Below are 21,660 nucleotides of genomic sequence, written 5' to 3' on the forward strand. Positions count from 1 at the left end.
AGATACTTCCAAACCAGACTGTGAGCCTTTGGGTGTGGCCTCAGTGTACTCTGAGGTTTTCTCATCACTCTGTTGAAGCATAGAGTCTGCCTGCCATAGAGTAGTAGAAGACTCTGTGGGTGGGAAAAGGCTCTTCATGTCATTTGTAATTGATCCAACGATTTCAAAAGCAGTTATATCTGTATGCCTTAAGGAAATTGTTGATTTTGCTGGCAACATCTGAGAATCTGTCTGGCTGGAACTGACTTTGCTGGGAAAGCTACTGACTGATTTGATCAGTATTTTTCGCACTTCGTTGGTAGCGTTCATCTGGAACTCCTCACTGGAGAGTTTCTCAATGACTGAGGCTGGAGTATCTCTTAATCCTTCCAACCATGAAGAACCAGACACAGGCATGTCTTCTAGATAAGACATGACACTGTCCAAAAAGCCACAGACTTCAAGGGAGTTGTAAGAGGAACCCTCTGCAACAGATGATGTGCATTCCAAATCTGCCACCTCTGACCTATACATGGTCACAATCTGGGACAAGACCTCTTTGGTGCAGGGCACCATGTTGGAATCACAGAGAGACAGTAATGGTTGAGAGTTCTCACTTTGGCATTGACGGAGAGAACCAAGTCCTGTTGAGTTGACCACTTGCAGTATTGCCTCACTCTTACTGGTTTCAGGTTGCTTTGGTGTTTTCTCTCCTACAGAGTCAGTTGAATCACATCCATCAGATAAAGAAGATGAACTACGTTCTGATATAGGGGATTCACTCCTACATGGGGAAGGCAAGCTCAGGATTGAAACAGGCAGATCACTGGAGTCAGTATGCTCCAGAAGCACAGCACTGGAGTCAGCTTTTTCCATAAGTTCTTCCCCTTGGACTGGAGCTCCACCCATTCTGAGGAACAATGTCTCCAGCTTTGCCTGAAGTCTCTCGCAGAGTCTACGAGCTGCATGGAAGGGTTTCCGCTTTGTCGTACAGTGTCCCACTTGGGTATCTCTCTGGGTGCTTGTTGGCTGATCTAATTCAGCATACTGCACAATGTCCTTGACATCTTCAACAAAGTTATCAATTATTTGTGATGCCTCAGATTCTACTTTGGTCTGTATGAGCTCAGTGGCCGCAGAATCAAGGATCCTGTCAGATGGGCTAGATGCATTCATCAAGCTTGGAGTGGTACTAAACGAATGAGAAGGTTGAACCATACCAGAGATATCGCTCATTAACCTTCTCACAAGAATTTCACTCACAGCCTTTGAGGCTTTGGTCTTGAACTTCACACTAAACAGAGTGCCAAGATTTTGCATCATTGCTTTGCAAGATGTACATATTATGTTCAGCTCCTCTGGAACAGGAGAGTCTTCAACATCCAGGTGCTCCACTACAAGGTCACTGCCAGATGCCAACATTTTAACTTTCACAGCCACTTCTCGAAAAACCTTAGCCAATTCCGGATCTTCTTTTTCCAATTCACCCACCATCTCTGCGATAACAGTCATCACTTCTTCTGTTGCAGGTGGAATGCATGACTCTAATACAGAGGTAGAGCTCTGGTCCTCTGGGGTGGTGTGATCATCAAAACATTTCTGGACCATGTTGACCATTTGTTCAGCGGCCTGGGTACCAGAAGAAATAGGGGAGGACCGCCCTGAAATGGCTCTGCTGATGGTCGCAGAGAGGGCAGAGTTAAGCTGTTCGACCACCACCTTGATAAGACCAACAGTCAGCTCAGGTGGGCAGGAAGACAGGATATTATGATCAGACAGTTGCTCCTGGACACTTTTGATGATTCTGTCCTCTGTCATTCCCAGGAGGACTTTCACTGAGGTCTGGGAACTTTAAAACGAACAAGCAAAGCATGATAATTCCTGTCTTAACTTGGCAAATCGGTCAAGCGTTGTAATTTTAGTATTCTAAATATCTACATGTCCTTTTGATCGCTTTACATGCTCATTCATTTGAATATGCTCAAAGGCTGATACATTACATTTTGTACTACATCAGATAGAGTAAATTGCATTAGCTAACACTGGGATAGATGATCTTGGTGAAATCCATACATGAAAACCTTGAGGGGAACATACCTCTTAGAAGAGGGTGTTAGGGACCTGAGATGTTGAGCCCCTGTGCCGCCCTTATACATTTTCTTCGCCAGATATCTAACTTCCTGGATGAGCTCCAGTCTTTCCTGATCAAAGGCAGCAAAGGATCTTGCACTGCCACCCCTCTTGGGTGAGTCAGTGTCGTCGTCAGCAAAGTCCTTTACCCCAAGTACGCGGGCCAGGGCTGGCAGCAGGATCTTCAGGGTGGTCTGTGCGATGAAGGTTACAATTGTCTTGCACAATTTGGCAAGCTGTTCCTTCGTCATCTGTTTTGAACAAACAGAACAAAAACAGTCTTTTCAATGGAACTGTGATGTAAAGTATTCTAGATCGAACAGAATGCATTTGATCAACATTGTTATTCTTGTCTGTGACTGAATTCAAAGTTTGATGAAGTCTGACAGAGAACATGAATAACAGAATATGACTTGATGGCTAATCTCTGAATTCAACAGATCATTGACACATCAAAGGTCAAAGGCAGGTAGGGAAACTTACAGGGTTTTTTAGTCCTTTGTAGATCACTTGCCACTGCCTAGACAATTTAAAATAAGTGTTTTAGTTAGTGTTTAGTTCCCACTGCACAATATTTCATAAATGTTGAACATTACAGAAAAACTTTTAACATACTCATCAGTAAGATTGCGCAGGAATGAGATGAGGATTGGGTAGGAGTATTCCATCTCATCCTTGTTGCCTGGGCCGAATGTAGCCTGAACAGCTTTCTTCTCCAGGAGCTCAATTACAGATCCTCTATCCAGGTGTTTATTCCTGGAGACTAAAGATGTGATTGCCGTAGAGGAAGTAGAAACAAAATTAAAGAGAAATCAGACGTTTTATCTCTTAATACTCTGATTTCATTGTTTAAGGGTTTTAGAATAGGCCTATTTTAATAAAGCTATCTATGTGACCTTTCTTACTGATTACAGTAGACTACAGTTTCATTGAAAATGGATAGCACAACCTCACATCACAGACAGAATAGAGAAACAATGTAGTACTACAGAGGTAAATCTCTGACCTGCATCGTTGTCAGTGCCCAGCTTCCTTGACTTCTTGCCACTCCTCTTACTTTTTGCCTAGGATAGAACAGAACAGATTCCAGAGCTCAAATGATGGCAGACATGTAACACCAGGGCCCGTATACATAAAGTTCATCAGAAAAGGTGTGGGCTCAACCTTGCCCAAATAATTGTATTCATTATGATCTCAAATGCAAAACTGATCCTAGATAAGCACTCCTACTCTGAGACAATTTATAAATAGGCTATGGGCCAGGTCAAAGCAGCTCTTAAAACACGTTTTGAAAACAGCTACTACGTATGTTGTTATCTGAGATATATAGATATCTATGGTATGACTGCTATCAGGTACAGAGTGTAACCCAGTAGGCCTATTATGTGCTCTGTCACTCCTGCCATCTTACCTTCCTTCCCTTCTTGGCCTCCTCTTTGGGTGTGGCCACAGGTTCTTCCTCAACAACTTCCTTTCCTTCCCTCTGAGGATCACCATCCTCCCTCTGTGCTACCTGAAGGACAGACATTCCAATAAGTAATAATATGTCAATGTCAGAGTAGATCTGTGCAGAGGACATCATAAATAGAGCTACAGCCATATCAGCGCTAAGCTGGTGACTTTATAAAGAATGGTACATTTGCTTTACAATATGTTATAGCTTTTTACAAGAAATATCTGCTTATATTGCTTTACCCTTTTTTACTTTCCCCCAATATTGCATGAAGTAATTTAGCTTACCCTTTCTTCATCCATTCAAGCTATTTTATATCTCAAAAAGCATGTCCTTGTCTGTGTTGGTTACATTCAAGTTGAGTTCAGGTCGAGAGTGTGGACAATATTGCAGGCAGGGACTGTAATTTAGGGCTACATGATACGTCATGGAACGTTAGACCTTTATGACATCACAAATAGTATTTTTAGGAAGAGCGCGGGAAAGGTTACTTGCCCACTCAGTAGGACTAGCTAATATTGACAGAAATTTCCCCGTCAAACGTTTTCGATTGCCTACCCCTACGCCTTCCATCGAACATGGTCCTGCCTTTGCAATATTGTCTCTCTTGTGGATTTACTTACGTATGACATGTAGGCTTACTGTGTCGGATCAAGTTGATTGATCTGTCCTAGTCAGCCTTAGGTTGAACCCAAAATCTTCTGGGAAATATTTGTTAATACTATTCATTTCAATATCGTTTTATTCTTTGATTTAGTCCCAATCCAATCCTATTGTTGGCTGCCAATCCCCACCAAATATGTCATTGTAGGACATACTGTAGCGGGAGAAAGTGAGATCTGCAACGCGGACGCGTTCGGTGGCTCCTTCAGTGCAGAGGCAAGCGCGTATGCCAGTGCCACTAAAGCCCGGGCTTGTGAGGCAGTAGTCTACAACGCTGACAGGCAACACCTTGTCATTTTATTAACTCACTAGAATTACCTTGTCTTCTTCATTCATTTCGATTGCACTTCCTTTCGTGGTGAAATTAGTTTTGATTACTATTAACTTTAATCTACAGAGTTTAAGTGTTTATGTTGCCCACGTCATCATGTGATGCTGTGAGCAAACAATTTATGCCCAGCCTTCCTAGATAGGCCTGGGCTGCATAACACTATGAATCTGGGAAAACATAACACTTAAAAAAAAGTTTTACAGTGCAAAAATAGCATAGGCCTACTTGTATACTATTCAAATCCACACTAAAGCCACACCTCTTCACACAGACGTACCCAGATTCTGTTGTTTTAGCTTTAACCTCTGTTAAATTCACTTCCCTGGTTAATCTGTCATCATGTTTCGTGTTCTCCATGGTTAATCTGTCTCTTTGTTTAGTGCACTTTAATATAGCCTGTTTACTTATTTGAATGTTTGATTATATTGCTTTTTATCCTGCAGATTTTGTTGTGGATTTAAATTGACTTTGGGTGTCTTAAAAATCACTTAAAATAGCACTGTTGGGGATCACGTGACCCTTGGACGAGTTGGCCGCATGAACTAAGAGCTCCGCACAAGTAGTTTCCAATTCCTAATCTTACCTCCACTCCAAGTTCAAACTCATTTAGCTTTAGTAAGAAAAAGTCATGGCGGCGACACTACAGGTGACATTTTTACCCGGACTCAAGTATTAGCGACGGAAAAAGCCTCCAAGAAGAAGCTAGCTTCAGAAAAAACTAGCGCCATTAGCCAGGAGCAAGAGAACCCGCTCCCCCACGAGGCACAACGAATGCCAACCTCGCACTCTGTCGAAGACATCCATTCTGAGTTGAGATCCCAACGTACAGAACTAAACACTAAACACGACATATAGCCGATATCCAGAGACCCACCCCCTAAAGGTCATTATAGCCGTCCAATTTATATTTATTTTCCTTTAACTGAGAGGGATGGGCTGTATAGCCTAACCTAGGCCTACTAATGTTTCAGCCTACTTTTAAGTTGCTATTATTACTTGGGGTTCCCTATGTCCCTCGGGGGAGGTATATGTAGGCTTGGCTATTGATTTTATTTTTCTCCCCTCTTTTACTGTGGTCTGGACGAGGGCAACTATGTTATTTACTCAATGCGGGGTGGAGAGGATGAGGCATTTCTTTGGTGGGGAGAGGGAGACATTGTGCGTTGCTAACTGTTCCCGGTTTTTGTTTTATTCGGAACACAGAATTGAGACTGAGCGGGGGGGTAATAGATCCAACGGGATGTGTCGAGTTGTTTGGGAACTCAGCTGGGGTGTTCAGAGATTATTATTTTATGTACACCATTTATTTTCCTTTTATGTGAACGCAGCTGTAATTACTATCCATTTTTACCCAGCGATGACTTGCACTAAAGTTCGATTACTGCTCGATGACGATGACTAGTACCTTGAATCTATTGACATGGAACTGCCATGGTCTAGGGCATGCAATAAAACGAAAAAAGATACTATGTGCTCTAAAAAAGGAAAAAGCAGACATCGCTATTACAAGAGACACACTTCTGTGATGCTGAACATGCCAAACTCCGCAGAGCTTGGGTGGGACAGGTGTATTTCTCATCTTTCAAATCAAACAGTAGAGGCACAGCCATACTTATCCATAAAAATGTTCCATTCATAATTGACAAAAACATATCTGACCCGGAGGGGAGATTTATTTTGATAACTGGGTCACTATATGGTCAACCAATTACTATATTAAACATATACGCCCCTAACACAGATACTCCTGCCTTCATGTCAAAAATTATAACCCTGTTCAATGAGCATTGTCTCCTTTGGCGTGGTGGCCGGAGATTTTAATTGTACCCTTAACCCAACCCTAGACAACTCATCTCAAGTCCCCACCACAAATCCTAGATCTGCAAAGATGTTGAACTCTTACTAAAGAGATGGGACTGATAGATATCTGGAGAGAGACTAATAGCTCATCTATGGACTATACATACTACTCTAATGTCCATAACACCTACTCCCGTATAGATTACATTTTTATCCCAAAGAGTTTCATAAATTCAGCCACTTGTACAATCGGACCCATAGCACTTTCAGATCACGCCTTTGTCCACCTCCGCTTTGACCTCTGCAAAAACATCCCGAGGTCAAAGAGCTGGAAATTCAACACCTCCATGCTATCAAACGAAGCGTTCCATACATTAGTAACTACATGGATAGACAACTACACACAAGACAATAAAGATTCTCCTGTTTCTCCGGCCACAATGTGGGACGCTGCTAAAGCCACACTAAGAGGTCATCTAATTGCATATGCTTCCTCTAAGAAAAAAGCAATGGAAGCACACAGGCTAGATCTTGAGAGGGAGCTTGAATGCTGTGAAAAAATACATAAACAATCACTAGACAGCACCTCCTGGAGTCATCTTAAAGCATCCAAAGCCAAACTGAATTTGGACTACACTCGGGAGATAAAAAAAAAAGTTTTCTTTACTAAACAGAAATACCATGAGTATAGCAATAGGCCCAGTAGATTGCTTGCTTACCAATTAAAAAAGGAGCAGTCAGAGCGTACAATCATGGCTATCCGAACAGCAGAGGACGAGGTCACATATGACCCAAAAAAGATCCATTTAACTTTTCATGATTTTTACTGCAAACTATATACCTCTGAGAGAAAACACACGGAGGCAGAACTCCACTCTTTCCTAGAGGGAATCTCGCTACCTAAACTATCAGAGACCGACCAAGAAGATCTCAACTCCCCCTTCACTCCTGAGGAGATCCTGGAGGCAATTACCTCCATGCCACCTAATAAGTCCCCAGGCCCAGATGGATTCCCCAGAGAGTTCTACAAAGCTTTTTGGCCCCAGCTCAGCCCTATCTTCATGCCAATGCTGGAGGATTTTTGCAAAAATGGAGTTCTCTCAGACTCAATGCACACAGCTCGCATTACAGTGTTGCTAAAAAAAGACAAGGACCCCCTATCCTGCTCGTCCTTCCGGCCCATAAGCTTGTTGGATTTCGACTATAAAATAATTACCAAATTGCTCGCCAAAAGACTTAACACTCTTCTTCCCAAAATAATAAAAGCGGACCAAACTGGATTTATTAGAGACAGATACTCTTCTGATAACATTCGCCGTCTTTTTGATATTATTGATCAAGTAAACGCACAGAAGACCCCTGTCCTACTGGCTTCACTGGATGCTGAGAAGGCGTTTGACAGGATGGAGTGGAACTTTCTGTTTTCAGTCTTAGAAAAGTTCAATATGGGCCCAAATTTTATTAAATGGATCAAATCACTTTACTCTCATCCAAATGCCATGGTGACTACTAATGGACTGAACTCTGACAGATGCCCTCTGGAACGGGGCACAAGACAAGGGTGCTCGCTGTCCCCGCTGCTCTACTTGTTGGGGGCGGAGCCTCTGGCAGAGCTGATAAGGAGCAATCCAAGTATTATGGGTGTTTCTGCAGGCGGCCTGCAGCACAAGATTTCGCTTTACGCGGATGATGTCTTGTTCTACATATCCAACCCTGAGAAATCCCTCCCTCTCATTTTAGACACAATTGCTCAGTATGGCAAGTTTTCAGGTTATACGATCAATTTTAACAAATCCACTGCCTGCCCTCTCAATATTACACTCACCAGCTCTATGAAGACACTTTGTCCTTTCCAATGGAAAACACAGGGGTTTCAATACCTCGGGATCTTCATAACACCAGATCTGAATAGCCTTTTTAAGGAAAATTATCTTCCACTCCTGGACCGAATCAAGAACGATCTCCAAACCTGGATCTCCCTCCCAATTAGCTTAGTAGGAAGAATTAATGTAATCCGTATGAACGTCCTCCCTAGACTGAACTACTTATTTCAGATGCTCCCATGCTATCTCCCAGTAGGTTCCTTTTTCAAAACAACTAACCAAAGCATCACCAAATTTATATGGGGCAATAAAAAACCTAGGATCAAGTTTTCCACTCTATCGAAACCTGAATCTAAGGGTGGTCTTGCCCTTCCCTCCCTTCAATTGTACTACTGGTCTGCCCAAATCCGCAACATGCAAACATGGATCACAAACAGACAAGAGTCAACGTGGATTCAGATAGAAGCCCAATCCTGTGGTTCATTGCCCTTAAGCTCAATTATATTCATTAATAACTTTAGTGAAGTGGGCAACATAGCCAAAACCTTTGTGATTTACAGCACCCTACTAGCGTGGAGGGAATGTAAGAAATACTTGGGCATTTCCTCCCAAATATGTTCTCACTCGCCTATAGTGGGCAACCCAGACTTGCCAAAAGCCCTGAGGGAGGCCAACTTTAATCTTTGGCATACTCTAGGAATCAGGACCTTTTCAGACCTATTTCATCAGAAAACCACTACACTGAAATCCTTTCAAGAGCTCTGCAGTGAATTCGATGTGCCAAGATCCCATTTTTTCAAATATCGTCAAATTAGACATGTAATTTCCTCATTTACCTCCGAGAGGAGGTTTAGAACTCAGTTGAATGAAGTTGAAACCCTTCTTGTCACAGCACAATCCATTAAAGGCAAAATATCTTACATCTATAGACTCCTTTCTGAGAAAGGAAGCTCCTCCTTTACTCCTTTGAAAATAATCTGGGAAAAGGACCTTGGTCTGACTATCAGTGATGAGTTATGGGCGGAGGTTTGCGACAGGGTATACTGCTCCTCTACCAGTGTAAAAATGAAATAATCTAATTACAAATTTTTGTACAAATTTTATTATACTCCTTTGAGACTCCATAGAATGAAAACAGATATGTCTCCTAACTGTAAAAGATGTACCTCTGAAAGTGGAACCTATATGCATGTATTTTGGAGCTGTAGGGAGATTGCCAGATTCTGGCAATCTGTACATACTGCTGCACAGAAAATACTAGAGGTACAGTTTGATATGACCCCGTGTATCTATCTTCTTAATGCCCAGCAGGACTTTGTTCTTGATCCTGACAGAGAAAATTTGCTTATGACTATTACATACTTTGCTAAGAAATGTATTCTTCTATTGTGGGCCTCAAATACCCCTCCTACATTTAAAATGTGGATTGACCAGATTGTTGACTTTCTTCCTCTTGAAAAGCTCACTTATGACCTCCACAAGAGACAGCCCAAGTTTGATAGACTCTGGTCTTCACTATTCAACTATATTTCAAACTGGACAGAGTGAACGGGGTGACTAGGGAAATGCGCAGATGCATGTTGTGTAAGGTACTGTAAAACCTAAAAACAAATTATTGGCCCGTCGTCTCAGCGAATGCTTGAAATAGCTGATAAGAACCTTGATAGTGCTGCTGCTGTTAAATGTTTTTTTTGTGTGTTTTTATTTGAATTTCGTTTTTGAGTACGTGTGCACCAAGGAAAATAAATGCTTTTATTTGACTTTATCATTCATTTAATAGTATTTTTTCATATGTATTATTATTTTTTTACTTTTTCTTTTTTTAAAGCCTGTGAATGTGGAATGTGTTTTGTTGGTTGATTGAAAAACAAGAACTTTAATAAAACTTTAAATTGAAAAAAAAAAAAAATAGCACTGTTGTTCTAATCGTCAGATCGCAGGTATTCTGATCTTCACTGTCCATGGTGCTGAATCTGGCTGGGTAGATTAGTTTGAATGCTGAAAACTTGTTTGCCTACATTTAAAGGCCCTGTGAAGTCAAAATAATTTGATTTCATATTGTACAACAGCTGATGAAACTAACACTGTAAATGTGTTTTACAAAAATGTGATCGGGGTTGCTTCCTGATAGTTCTGGTTGAAAATACGGAGCATGTTCCTCTGCCCAGGCCTTGCTGACACTTGCCAGATCTTACACTGCCTGGATAGGTATTTTGTGTGTCAGCTAACCACATCATATGTTATAGCAATCTGTCAGTCGATGACACAATGGATGACTTGGCACACAACCATTGGTTGATGCATGCAACACCTGAGCAGGGACACATTCTTTTCACAGCACTTCAATACAAAGTCATTTTCGTAGAAGGTTTGGAGAGCATTTTCACTAACCCTAACCCTTTTCCTAACCTTAACCTCAGTTTCCTAACCTGCTACGAAAAATTCACTTCGATATTGAAGTGCCATGAAAAGAGAGTTTCTCACATCTATACAGCACATTCTAATCAGCAGGTTTGCATGGGCGAGAGTTTTGGCTTTCCATGGCGACATCACCATGTGTAAATTGGTTTATAGACCAACGACAAAGAGAGTGCCAATAACAGCTAGTTTTAATTTCCCCTCCACACTGACCACTCCCAGACAGTCCTAGCAAAATTATTGCTTGAGAAAGTTTTTTTTGCAAAAAATACATTTTTGACCATTTTCATCGTAATCTATTACAGTAAGGTACTTAATTGTTACCCAGAAATGATTTGATATTGATATAAAAACGTCTGCTTTGGGCCTTAAAAAGATATGTGCACTACATACTCAGAAATCACATATATTGACATTTTAGAATGTATTTTATCAAGAAAGTAAGTTATACATGTCTTTTTTAATCTTACTCTTAGTTGCAAATAATTAATTTGGCTGTGGTTCATTTGATTTTCAGCACAACCCTGTTTGATAACGTATAGTATTATAGTGACTTCTTGTGGTAAAATGTCAAACTCACAACTAAACTCATTAAAATGGAGGTTTTCTTTACCCTGTCTTATCAAACAGTGCAACATTTGACTGATGAAATAGCATTCTTCTAAAATTCTTACACTTCTAAATGCAAAATACAAGTCACTATTCCAATACTGTTTGACTCTGCCATTTTTGAAATACATTTAACTTTTCAGTTAAAAACCCTTTGGATAATATCAACATTAATTACTTAACATCTTAACACATACACACCATGTACATATCAATAAACAGAGGAACACATGCTACAAATAGTTAGTGACTACCTACCAGTCAATTAAATTAGATTATTCAGAAAAATAACATTGTTATAAGAGACAAATTGCCTTTAGACAACATAAATGACTGCATCTGGACACAGGTCAAAACTACTCTGCCGAGCTCAAGTTACCAGCTATGTATGGTTTCAACACTAACATTTATTGAGTTATTGAAAAGTATCCTACAAACATTGTTCGAATGTGAAAGTGATCAGGTTTTCTGAAACAGGTGTGTTTGTATTGAAGAACCCTGAGATTGTGGACAGTAGGACTTGTGTGAACAGGTGTGAACAGACTGAAGATAATGATGTTTTCCTTTCTCTGTCTTTCGAAACTCAGGAACAGTTTGAATGTTTTTTTATTGTAATTTAAACAATGGTATGGATGATTAAGCTGGATCTTTCTCTCTGAATCAGGAGTGCACTTTCATTCTCCCAATTTTTCCAAAAGCCCAATCTGAGCAACCTTTGCTATAAACCCTGTCTTTCCCATTGTTGTTTCAAAAGTGGAAAATGATCAATTCGATAATCACACATAATGGGCATTTCACAGCCAAGACTTTTGATCCTTCCCATCAAGGCCATGTTGGCCAGTTTAACCGTCACCCGGTCCCTCTCTTCCGGAGTCCTCTTGGAGGTGCACTCCACAGTAGAGTCGGTCTCAAAGGAGATGGCTGGGACGTGAGTGAGCAGGTGGCCCCCAGCCTTCTCCTGGGCCATGGGCGTGGGAGTCTGCAGGACCAGCCCGTGCGTCGCTTGTTGATGTCGAAGGTAAAAGCTAAGAGGATACACACAAACATTGACCATATAATGTAATGTTGTTACATGTAACTAACTAGCTTGACTTGCCACCGTGTGAAACATGTATGCTACCATATGTTACTAAAAAGAGCTGACAATATTATAAAATGTAATCCAGGAGTTTATGTTTGAATTCTGGTTCTCTCACAACACAAGTCACTCAGAAAAGCATCTGTAGGCAGAAGCATGCTACATGTACATTTGGCATTTGAAAAAACTACAGCTGTGCTATGCTACCGAATGCAAAATGTATCTGTATCATAAAAGTGTAGTGCAATATTCCCTTTTCTTGCCACACACACACACACACACACACACACACACACACACTCTCTCTCACTAGGGTCAAATGTTTTGGCTCCTTGTCCAGAGAGGTTTGAGCTTTAGAAAAGGATCTGCAGCAAAAGTAGACCTTTACTGGCATCTACAGGTCAAAGGTCAGACTGGCATTCAGTAAAACGTAAACATGGGCGATCCACAGAAAATGGAAATGTGTGTGTTTCTGTTTGAGAAGTTAAACCAGTTAATTCCCTTATAACTGAGTGTCCTGCATCATGTATTATTTTATTGGTTGTAAATTAAATACGGTTTATTTTACAGTACATGTATTTTACACTGAATCATTGATATCTGGTCGAATGTTGGTTGTGGGACATAACTGAAGTACTATGTGTGTGTGTTGAATGAATCACACTGTGTGTGTGGGTGGGGGGGTGGGAGGGTGCATGTTCTATACATTATTCAGGACAACATTACTTTGTTTAGCCTACACCGTGACTATGACTGCATAATAAACTAAACTAAATATACTATATATTTTCTAATCAAATGTGTTAACAGGGCAACACAAAAGAAGACAAAGGCCATCAATTCAATGCAAATGTTACTGTATTAAAGGAAATTGTTGTATTAAGCTTGCTTTGAAAACCGTTTGAATGGCTTGGATAGGCCTATGGAGATGGTGGAAAACATCCTGATTAGAAGGGGACGTTTGCGAGGCTTCTCCTGTTGAGAGGTGGAGGGAAGACCCTCTGGGAGTCCAAACGTGGCAGGATGTGCCACTATGTTGGGCGACAGAAGAGAGAGAGTTGACATGCACTTTCATTTAGAAATGATGGTATATTGTATTCTTAGTTTCAACTCATTATTACTTTCACAAATAAATGAGAACCAGAATCTTGAGATTTGGAAACTATAAATAATTTTACATAAGAGATTACTATCGATAATATATAATGTACTGTATATAGGGTTTAATATTTTTGCAATAGCAGCTTTGTACACCAATATCTCAAACAGTAAATGTCCTGCTGTATGGACTTACACATGATCTCTTCAGCAGTAGTCTGGTCTTTGGATTCAGAATGGCGGGAATTCTTCTTGTTTCCCATCATGAATGGCTAAAACAAAAACATGTCAAAACAACTGTCACAGCAGAACAATCTCACGGTAATAACGATCACATCTTACACACCAGCACAACAAGATTTATAAATGGTTTTGGAATTAATGGATGGTTTTACATTTTCTCTAAATAACATTGTTTACTCACATTGACACAATTGTTAACTTAAATAAGTGTGATGTACCTTTAAGTTGAATTTCAGTCTGGCAAGCCTTTGTAGGAAAGACAGCTTCCCTCTGGTAGCCTTCACATCTTCAGCCATGAGAAGAGCTTCTGGCCTGGTGGCTTCGAAAGATGTTCTTGAGGCTGCTCTTGATGCCTCGTTACAACTGTGGAGAAGCTCCTTGCTCAATGACTTCACAAGAATCCTATTGAAAGTGGAGTCCTGAGTCGACACGGCCAGTTGGAGTATTTTCTCTGAGCCAAACTCCTTCAACAGATGTTTGTAGACGGTGCTGTATACTTTGTGACTCTTCAGGTTCTTGGGATAAGCTTGGGTCTCAGAGCAGCCTGACCATGCACAGAAGGCAGCTATAACTTTTGGAATCAGGTCTTGTGACGTGCGTGTGACGTCAGTTGGGTACAGATCAGTTTGGGTTTGGATTTTTGACAGAAGTCTCACCACTAACATGCTGATGAGGCCGGTGAAGTCATCATCACCGACTAAGTTGTCAGTGGATGGGGTTGAAAGCGAGGCAACATCCGGGCTGGTTGAATTCTGATCACAAACAATGCTCTGAGGTACACCGAAACAACTTTCCTCAGCATCTATGTTGGCCTCAAAGCCTTGTGCAGCATTGGATGTCCCACTTGTTGTCATGCTGATGGCAGAGAAAGATGGCAGAGGGTAGGACTTACCACTCAGTAGACTGCCTATATCAGTTACAGTTCCGGTTGGAGATGACCCTCTGCTTTGTGCACCAGAAACCACAGAGTCCATGACCTGACTTACCATTACTTTGGTAAACAGGCTGACTGTGTCACTAAATGCTGATGTAGAAAAAGAACATGAAATCCTATCTTCAGATACGCTAGCCGGCACACTAACTCCCTGAGCCAAACTCATTGAAGCTGTAGAGGGCACAAGGCTAGGAAGCAAGAGGCGCTTCACAGACTCCTCTGCAAAAAGCTGAACCAGCTTGTAAGCTGTGGGCTTCCCCACCGTCTTGTCATTCCTCTTCAGCTCAGTAAGGACTGTATCGGATGCACTCTTTCCAGCCGCCACTGTCAGAACCAGAGGGGTCAAGTTGCTCTCAGAAATGATGCGGTTGACTTGGTGAGTAAGATCACGTGAGAGAGCACCAATCCTACCCTGAGATATGAGCTCCTCCAGTCTTGCTATTGCAGCTGTTAGATCAGGGTGGAATGCAACCTCCCCTTCTTCCTCTGGATGTACCTCCTTTATGATGGTATCCACTATTGCAGACATGCTTTCCCTGGCATCACACACCAATGTTTTTGGCTTAGTAGATTTGCCCATGTCGATGACTGAGCTTCTCACAATGGGCTGAGTAATACTCTCTGGTAAATCAGAAGAGATGGGAGTGCCAGGGAGTGAAAATTCCCACTCTGACTTCTTTGATCTGGCAGATGAGGATGACAACGAGGAGGAAGAACGCTGTGGCGCTTGATAGATCAGTTCCTCACCACATTCACTGCTTACCCTTTCAACATCCTTCAGCATCATTCCAACCACATTCTCTATTTGTGAAAGCGCAGTCACCGTTTGGTCAGATTTTGACAGCTCTTTCTGAATTAAAACCAGAATATGGCTGAGGGTCTTTTTGGCTTGAGCCGTTGTTGCTTTGACTTGATTTTGCCATGTAAAATAATTCATCATCTTTGTCTTCACATTGTGGTAAATAGTCTTTGCAGTTGTCCAGATCTTCTTCTCAGATACTTCCAAACCAGACTGTGAGCCTTTGGGTGTGGCCTCAGTGTACTCTGAGGTTTTCTCATCACTCTGTTGAAGCATAGAGTCTGCCTGCCATAGAGTAGTAGAAGACTCTGTGGGTGGGAAAAGGCTCTTCATGTCATTTGTAATTGATCCAACGATTTCAAAAGCAGTTATATCTGTATGCCTTAAGGAAATTGTTGATTTTGCTGGCAACATCTGAGAATCTGTCTGGCTGGAACTGACTTTGCTGGGAAAGCTACTGACTGATTTGATCAGTATTTTTCACACTTCGTTGGTAGCGTTCATCTGGAACTCCTCACTGGAGAGTTTCTCAATGACTGAGGCTGGAGTATCTCTTAATCCTTCCAACCATGAAGAACCAGACACAGGCATGTCTTCTAGATAAGACATGACACTGTCCAAAAAGCCACAGACTTCAAGGGAGTTGTAAGAGGAACCCTCTGCAACAGATGATGTGCATTCCAAATCTGCCACCTCTGACCTATACATGGTCACAATCTGGGACAAGACCTCTTTGGTGCAGGGCACCATGTTGGAATCACAGAGAGACAGTAATGGTTGAGAGTTCTCACTTTGGCATTGACGGAGAGAACCAAGTCCTGTTGAGTTGACCACTTGCAGTATTGCCTCACTCTTACTGGTTTCAGGTTGCTTTGGTGTTTTCTCTCCTACAGAGTCAGTTGAATCACATCCATCAGATAAAGAAGATGAACTACGTTCTGATATAGGGGATTCACTCCTACATGGGGAAGGCAAGCTCAGGATTGAAACAGGCAGATCACTGGAGTCAGTATGCTCCAGAAGCACAGCACTGGAGTCAGCTTTTTCCATAAGTTCTTCCCCTTGGACTGGAGCTCCACCCATTCTGAGGAACAATGTCTCCAGCTTTGCCTGAAGTCTCTCGCAGAGTCTACGAGCTGCATGGAAGGGTTTCCGCTTTGTCGTACAGTGTCCCACTTGGGTATCTCTCTGGGTGCTTGTTGGCTGATCTAATTCAGCATACTGCACAATGTCCTTGACATCTTCAACAAAGTTATCAATTATTTGTGATGCCTCAGATTCTACTTTGGTCTGTATGAGCTCAGTGGCTGCAGAATCAAGGATCCTGTCAGATGGGCTAGATGCATTCATCAAGCTTGGAGTGGTACTAAACGAATGAGAAGGTTGAACCATACCAGAGATATCGCTCATTAACCTTCTCACAAGAATTTCACTCACAGCCTTTGAGGCTTTGGTCTTGAACTTCACACTAAACAGAGTGCCAAGATTTTGCATCATTGCTTTGCAAGATGTACATATTATGTTCAGCTCCTCTGGAACAGGAGAGTCTTCAACATCCAGGTGCTCCACTACAAGGTCACTGCCAGATGCCAACATTTTAACTTTCACAGCCACTTCTCGAAAAACCTTAGCCAATTCCAGATCTTCTTTTTCCAATTCACCCACCATCTCTGCGATAACAGTCATCACTTCTTCTGTTGCAGGTGGAATGCATGACTCTAATACAGAGGTAGAGCTCTGGTCCTCTGGGGTGGTGTGATCATCAAAACATTTCAGGACCATGTTGACCATTTGTTCAGCGGCCTGGGTACCAGAAGAAATAGGGGAGGACCGCCCTGAAATAGCTCTGCTGATGGTCGCAGAGAGGGCAGAGTTAAGCTGTTCGACCACCACCTTGATAAGACCAACAGTCAGCTCAGGTGGGCAAGAGGACAGGATATTATGATCAGACAGTTGCTCCTGGACACTTTTGATGATTCTGTCCTGTCATTCCCAGGAGGACTTTCACTGAGGTCTGGGAACTTTAAAACGAACAAGCAAAGCATGATAATTCCTGTCTTAACTTGGCAAATCGGTCAAGCGTTGTAATTTTAGTATTCTAAATATCTACATGTCCTTTTGATCGCTTTACATGCTCATTCATTTGAATATGCTCAAAGGCTGATACATTACATTTTGTACTACATCAGATAGAGTAAATTGCATTAGCTAACACTGGGATAGATGATCTCGGTGAAATCCATACATGAAAACCTTGAGGGGAACATACCTCTTAGAAGAGGGTGTTAGGGACCTGAGATGTTGAGCCCCTGTGCCGCCCTTATACATTTTTTTCGCCAGATATCTAACTTCCTGGATGAGCTCCAGTCTTTCCTGATCAAAGGCAGCAAAGGATCTTGCACTGCCACCCCTCTTGGGTGAGTCAGTGTCGTCGTCAGCAAAGTCCTTTACCCCAAGTACGCGGGCCAGGGCTGGCAGCAGGATCTGCAGGGTGGTCTGTGCGATGAAGGTTACAATTGTCTTGCACAATTTGGCAAGCTGTTCCTTCGTCATCTGTTTTGAACAAACAGAACAAAAACAGTCTTTTCAATGGAACTGTGATGTAAAGTATTCTAGATCGAACAGAATGCATTTGATCAACATTGTTATTCTTGTCTGTGACTGAATTCAAAGTTTGATGAAGTCTGACAGAGAACATGAATAACAGAATATGACTTGATGGCTAATCTCTGAATTCAACAGATCATTGACACATCAAAGGTCAAAGGCAGGTAGGGAAACTTACAGGGTTTTTTAGTCCTTTGTAGATCACTTGCCACTGCCTAGACAATTTAAAATAAGTGTTTTAGTTAGTGTTTAGTTCCCACTGCACAATATTTCATAAATGTTGAACATTACAGAAAAACCTTTAACATACTCATCAGTAAGATTGCGCAGGAATGAGATGAGGATTGGGTAGGAGTATTCCATCTCATCCTTGTTGCCTGGGCCGAATGCAGCCTTAACAGCTTTCTTCTCCAGGAGCTCAATTACAGATCCTCTATCCAGGTGTTTATTCCTGGAGACTAAAGATGTGATTGCCGTAGAGGAAGTAGAAACAAAATTAAAGAGAAATCAGACGTTTTATCTCTTAATACTCTGATTTCATTGTTTAAGGGTTTTAGAATAGGCCTATTTTAATAAAGCTATCTATGTGACCTTTCTTACTGATTACAGTAGACTACAGTTTCATTGAAAATGGATAGCACAACCTGCACATCACAGACAGAATAGAGAAACAATGTAGTACTACAGAGGTAAATCTCTGACCTGCATCATTGTCAGTGCCCAGCTTCCTTGACTTCTTGCCACTCCTCTTACTTTTTGCCTAGGATAGAACAGAACAGATTCCAGAGCTCAAATGATGGCAGACATGTAACACCAGGGCCCGTATACATAAAGTTCATCAGATAAGGTGTGGGCTCAACCTTGCCCAAATAATTGTATTCATTATGATCTCAAATGCAAAACTGATCCTAGATAAGCACTCCTACTCTGAGACAATTTATGAATAGGCTATGGGCCAGGTCAAAGCAGCTCTTAAAACACGTTTTGAAAACAGCTACTACGTATGTTGTTATCTGAGATATATAGATATCTATGGTATGACTGCTATCAGGTACAGAGTGTAACCCAGTAGGCCTATTATGTGCTCTGTCACTACTGCTATCTTACCTTCCTTCCCTTCTTGGCCTCCTCTTTGGGTGTGGCCACCGGTTCTTCCTCAACAACTTCCTTTCCTTCCCTCTGAGGATCACCATCCTCCCTCTGTGCTACCTGAAGGACAGACATTCCAATAAGTAATAATATGTCAATGTCAGAGTAGATCTGTGCAGAGGACATCATAAATAGAGCTACAGCCATATCAGCGCTAAGCTGGTGACTTTATAAAGAATGGTACATTTGCTTTACAATATGTTATAGCTTTTTACAAGAAATATCTGCTTATATTGCTGTACCCTTTTTTACTTTCCCCCAATATTGCATGAAGTAATTTAGCTTACCCTTTCTTCATCCATTCAAGCTATTTTATATCTCAAAAAGCATGTCCTTGTCTGTGTTGGTTACATTCAAGTTGAGTTCAGGTCGAGAGTGAGGACAATATTGCAAGCAGGGACTGTAATTTAGGGCTACATGCTACGTCATGGAACGTTAGACCTTTATGACATCACAAATAGTATTTTTAGGAAGAGCGCGGGAAAGGTTACTTGCCCACTCAGTAGGACTAGCTAATATTGACAGAAATTTCCCCGTCAAACGTTTTCGATTGCCTACCCCTACGCCTTCCATCGAACATGGTCCTGCCTTTGCAATATTGTCTCTCTTGTGGGTTTACTTACGTATGACATGTAGGCTTACTGTGTCGGATCAAGTTGATTGATCTGTCCTAGTCAGCCTTAGGTTGAACCCAAAATCAGCTGGGAAATATTTGTTAATAATATTCATTTCAATGTCGTTTTATTTTTTGATTTAGTCCCAATCCAATCCTATTGTTGGCTGCCAATCCCCACCAAATATGTCATTGTAGGACATACTGTAGCGGGAGAAAGTGAGATCTGCAACGCGGACGCGTTCGGTGGCTCCTTCAGTGCAGAGGCTAGCGCGTATGCCAGTGCCACTAAAGCCCGGGCTTGTGAGGCAGTAGTCTACAACGCTGACAGGCAACACCTTGTCATTTTATTAACTCACTAGAATTACATTGTCTTCTTCATTCATTTCGATTGCACTTCCTTTCGTGGTGAAATTAGTTTTGATTACTATTGTTAGTGTTCAAATACTGGAGAGTTGAGACCAAATCACGGACGCTGGACAGAGTGGATTTCAGTTGTAACAAAAGACAGTTTTAATGAGTCAGAGATATCTTGTCCCGCAGTTTTACGTGCACGGACCTAGTTCACATAACTCGGCAAGGAGCCAGGTGAAAAAGAGGCCTATACAATGGTTACATACATTTTTATACATAGAATAAAGTAGGTGGAGTCTTGTCGTTTCGGTCTTCTTGACTGGTCGGAGGGTTGGAGGCGGGCCTTGCTCTAGCCAGAGCGGGCCCCATTGGTGCGACGGAATGTCTTTGTTTATATGAGCTATGTGTATGAATATTTATATAACAAATCCCCCTCTTCACGTCTATTAGACGTGAAAACTATAGCAGAAAGGTGGCGGTTGCAATCGTGGGTATACATAAGGTGGTGCTCCTAACCTTGTCTGGTTTGCATGGTGGGTCTGTAGGTGTAGTGCTACGTTTGGGACGGGAGTGATTGGAGGGAGTGATATCAGGAAAGGAGTTAGGGACATGTGTAGGGGTTGGTGTATGTGATGTGGCAGGGTGAAATAGTTGTTCAATTAACCATGTGAAAGTCCTAGGGTTACTCCAAATATCAGTAGGAATATCACAAATAAGGGACCAGATATCCCCAGCCTCACCCAGAGAGGGAGAAATTTCCCTCTAACTGGGCGAGGTTCCCTTCTCAGGGGAGGCGGAGTTTGATGCCGCATCACCTGAGGAAGGAGTGTCTTCATTTGGAATCGAATTTAGGCCGCTCAAATCAGCTCTGACTTCAGTCAGTGTTCTAGAAGGAATTGGGGCTGGGGTGCAATGTGTAAGGCGGTGCCAAGGTGTGCCTGATTTACCTTTGACCTGGACTGAGTGTGAAGTAACCTCCTTCACTTCGTACGGTCCAGTCCACCTGGGTTCCAGCCACTTTCTCTTGTGGACTGTAACCCTCACCCCGTCACCAACCTTTACCTTCAGTAGTGGCGTGTCCCCCGGCAGCTCCCCCTCCTGGACCTTGTGAACCTGGGTAGAGAGTGCTGCAGAGAGAACCGTCAGTTTTTTCACATAATTAGACATTACAATTTGTTGTACATCAAGGGCGGGCATATGACCTCCCTCCCTTGGTGGACCATGCATGACTCTACCAGTCATTATCCCATGAGGCACATACTTTAGCTATCTTAGCTTTTGCTTTTGGTTTGACGTTCCACCAGATTTTGGGATTGGGGCCTGTACTTAGATCCAAATCTGTGGGTTATGCCAAATCTTTCTTCCACCTGTCTCAGGTGTTTGTTAAATGTGAGCCATTTGTCAAATTTGATTTGTCTTGGGATGCCATACCTGGGTATTAGTTTGGTTTGTAGCCACTTAAAGACTGACCTAGCATCCTCCCCTTTTGTTATTATTGCCTCTACCCATTTGGAGAACCTATCTACTATGACTAGGAGATAGAGTTTGCCTTTAGATACATTTTCGGGGCCCATGTCGG

General features: G+C 42.0%; 2 protein-coding genes across 2 annotated transcripts; both read right to left on the bottom strand.

The window, feature by feature from the left end:
* Positions 1-1,997: 1,997 nt before the first annotated feature.
* Positions 1,998-19,326, bottom strand: LOC118964666. The gene is made up of 5 exons (XM_036978525.1): positions 19,073-19,326; positions 18,668-18,725; positions 2,725-2,872; positions 2,593-2,629; positions 1,998-2,360 (listed from the first exon to the last, which is right to left on the bottom strand). Exons 1-5 carry the CDS (start codon positions 19,259-19,261, stop codon positions 2,016-2,018), a joined length of 777 nt encoding a protein of 258 aa, XP_036834420.1. The 5' UTR covers positions 19,262-19,326; the 3' UTR covers positions 1,998-2,015.
* Positions 12,063-15,498, bottom strand: LOC118964663. Its single transcript, XM_036978521.1, has 3 exons — positions 13,579-15,498; positions 13,183-13,315; positions 12,063-12,231 (listed from the first exon to the last, which is right to left on the bottom strand). Exon 1 carries the CDS (start codon positions 15,494-15,496, stop codon positions 13,820-13,822), a length of 1,677 nt encoding a protein of 558 aa, XP_036834416.1. The 5' UTR covers positions 15,497-15,498; the 3' UTR covers positions 12,063-12,231; positions 13,183-13,315; positions 13,579-13,819.
* Positions 19,327-21,660: the final 2,334 nt, after the last annotated feature.

The sequence above is a fragment of the Oncorhynchus mykiss genome, chromosome 5 (assembly GCF_013265735.2).
Source record: "Oncorhynchus mykiss isolate Arlee chromosome 5, USDA_OmykA_1.1, whole genome shotgun sequence".
Taxonomy (NCBI): Eukaryota; Metazoa; Chordata; class Actinopteri; order Salmoniformes; family Salmonidae; genus Oncorhynchus; species Oncorhynchus mykiss.

Excerpts from the sequence above, each read along its gene's own strand:
- LOC118964663 (XM_036978521.1), bottom strand. The coding sequence starts at position 15,496 with ATGAATTATTTTACATGGCAAAATCAAGTCAAAGCAACAACGGCTCAA.
- LOC118964666 (XM_036978525.1), bottom strand. The coding sequence starts at position 19,261 with ATGGCTGTAGCTCTATTTATGATGTCCTCTGCACAGATCTACTCTGAC. Across the intron at positions 18,726-19,072 it reads AGGCCAAGAAGGGAAGGAAG|GCAAAAAGTAAGAGGAGTGG; the intron begins GTAAGATAGCAG and ends GTTCTATCCTAG. Across the intron at positions 2,361-2,592 it reads ACAAAGGACTAAAAAACCCT|ATGACGAAGGAACAGCTTGC; the intron begins GTAAGTTTCCCT and ends TGTTCAAAACAG.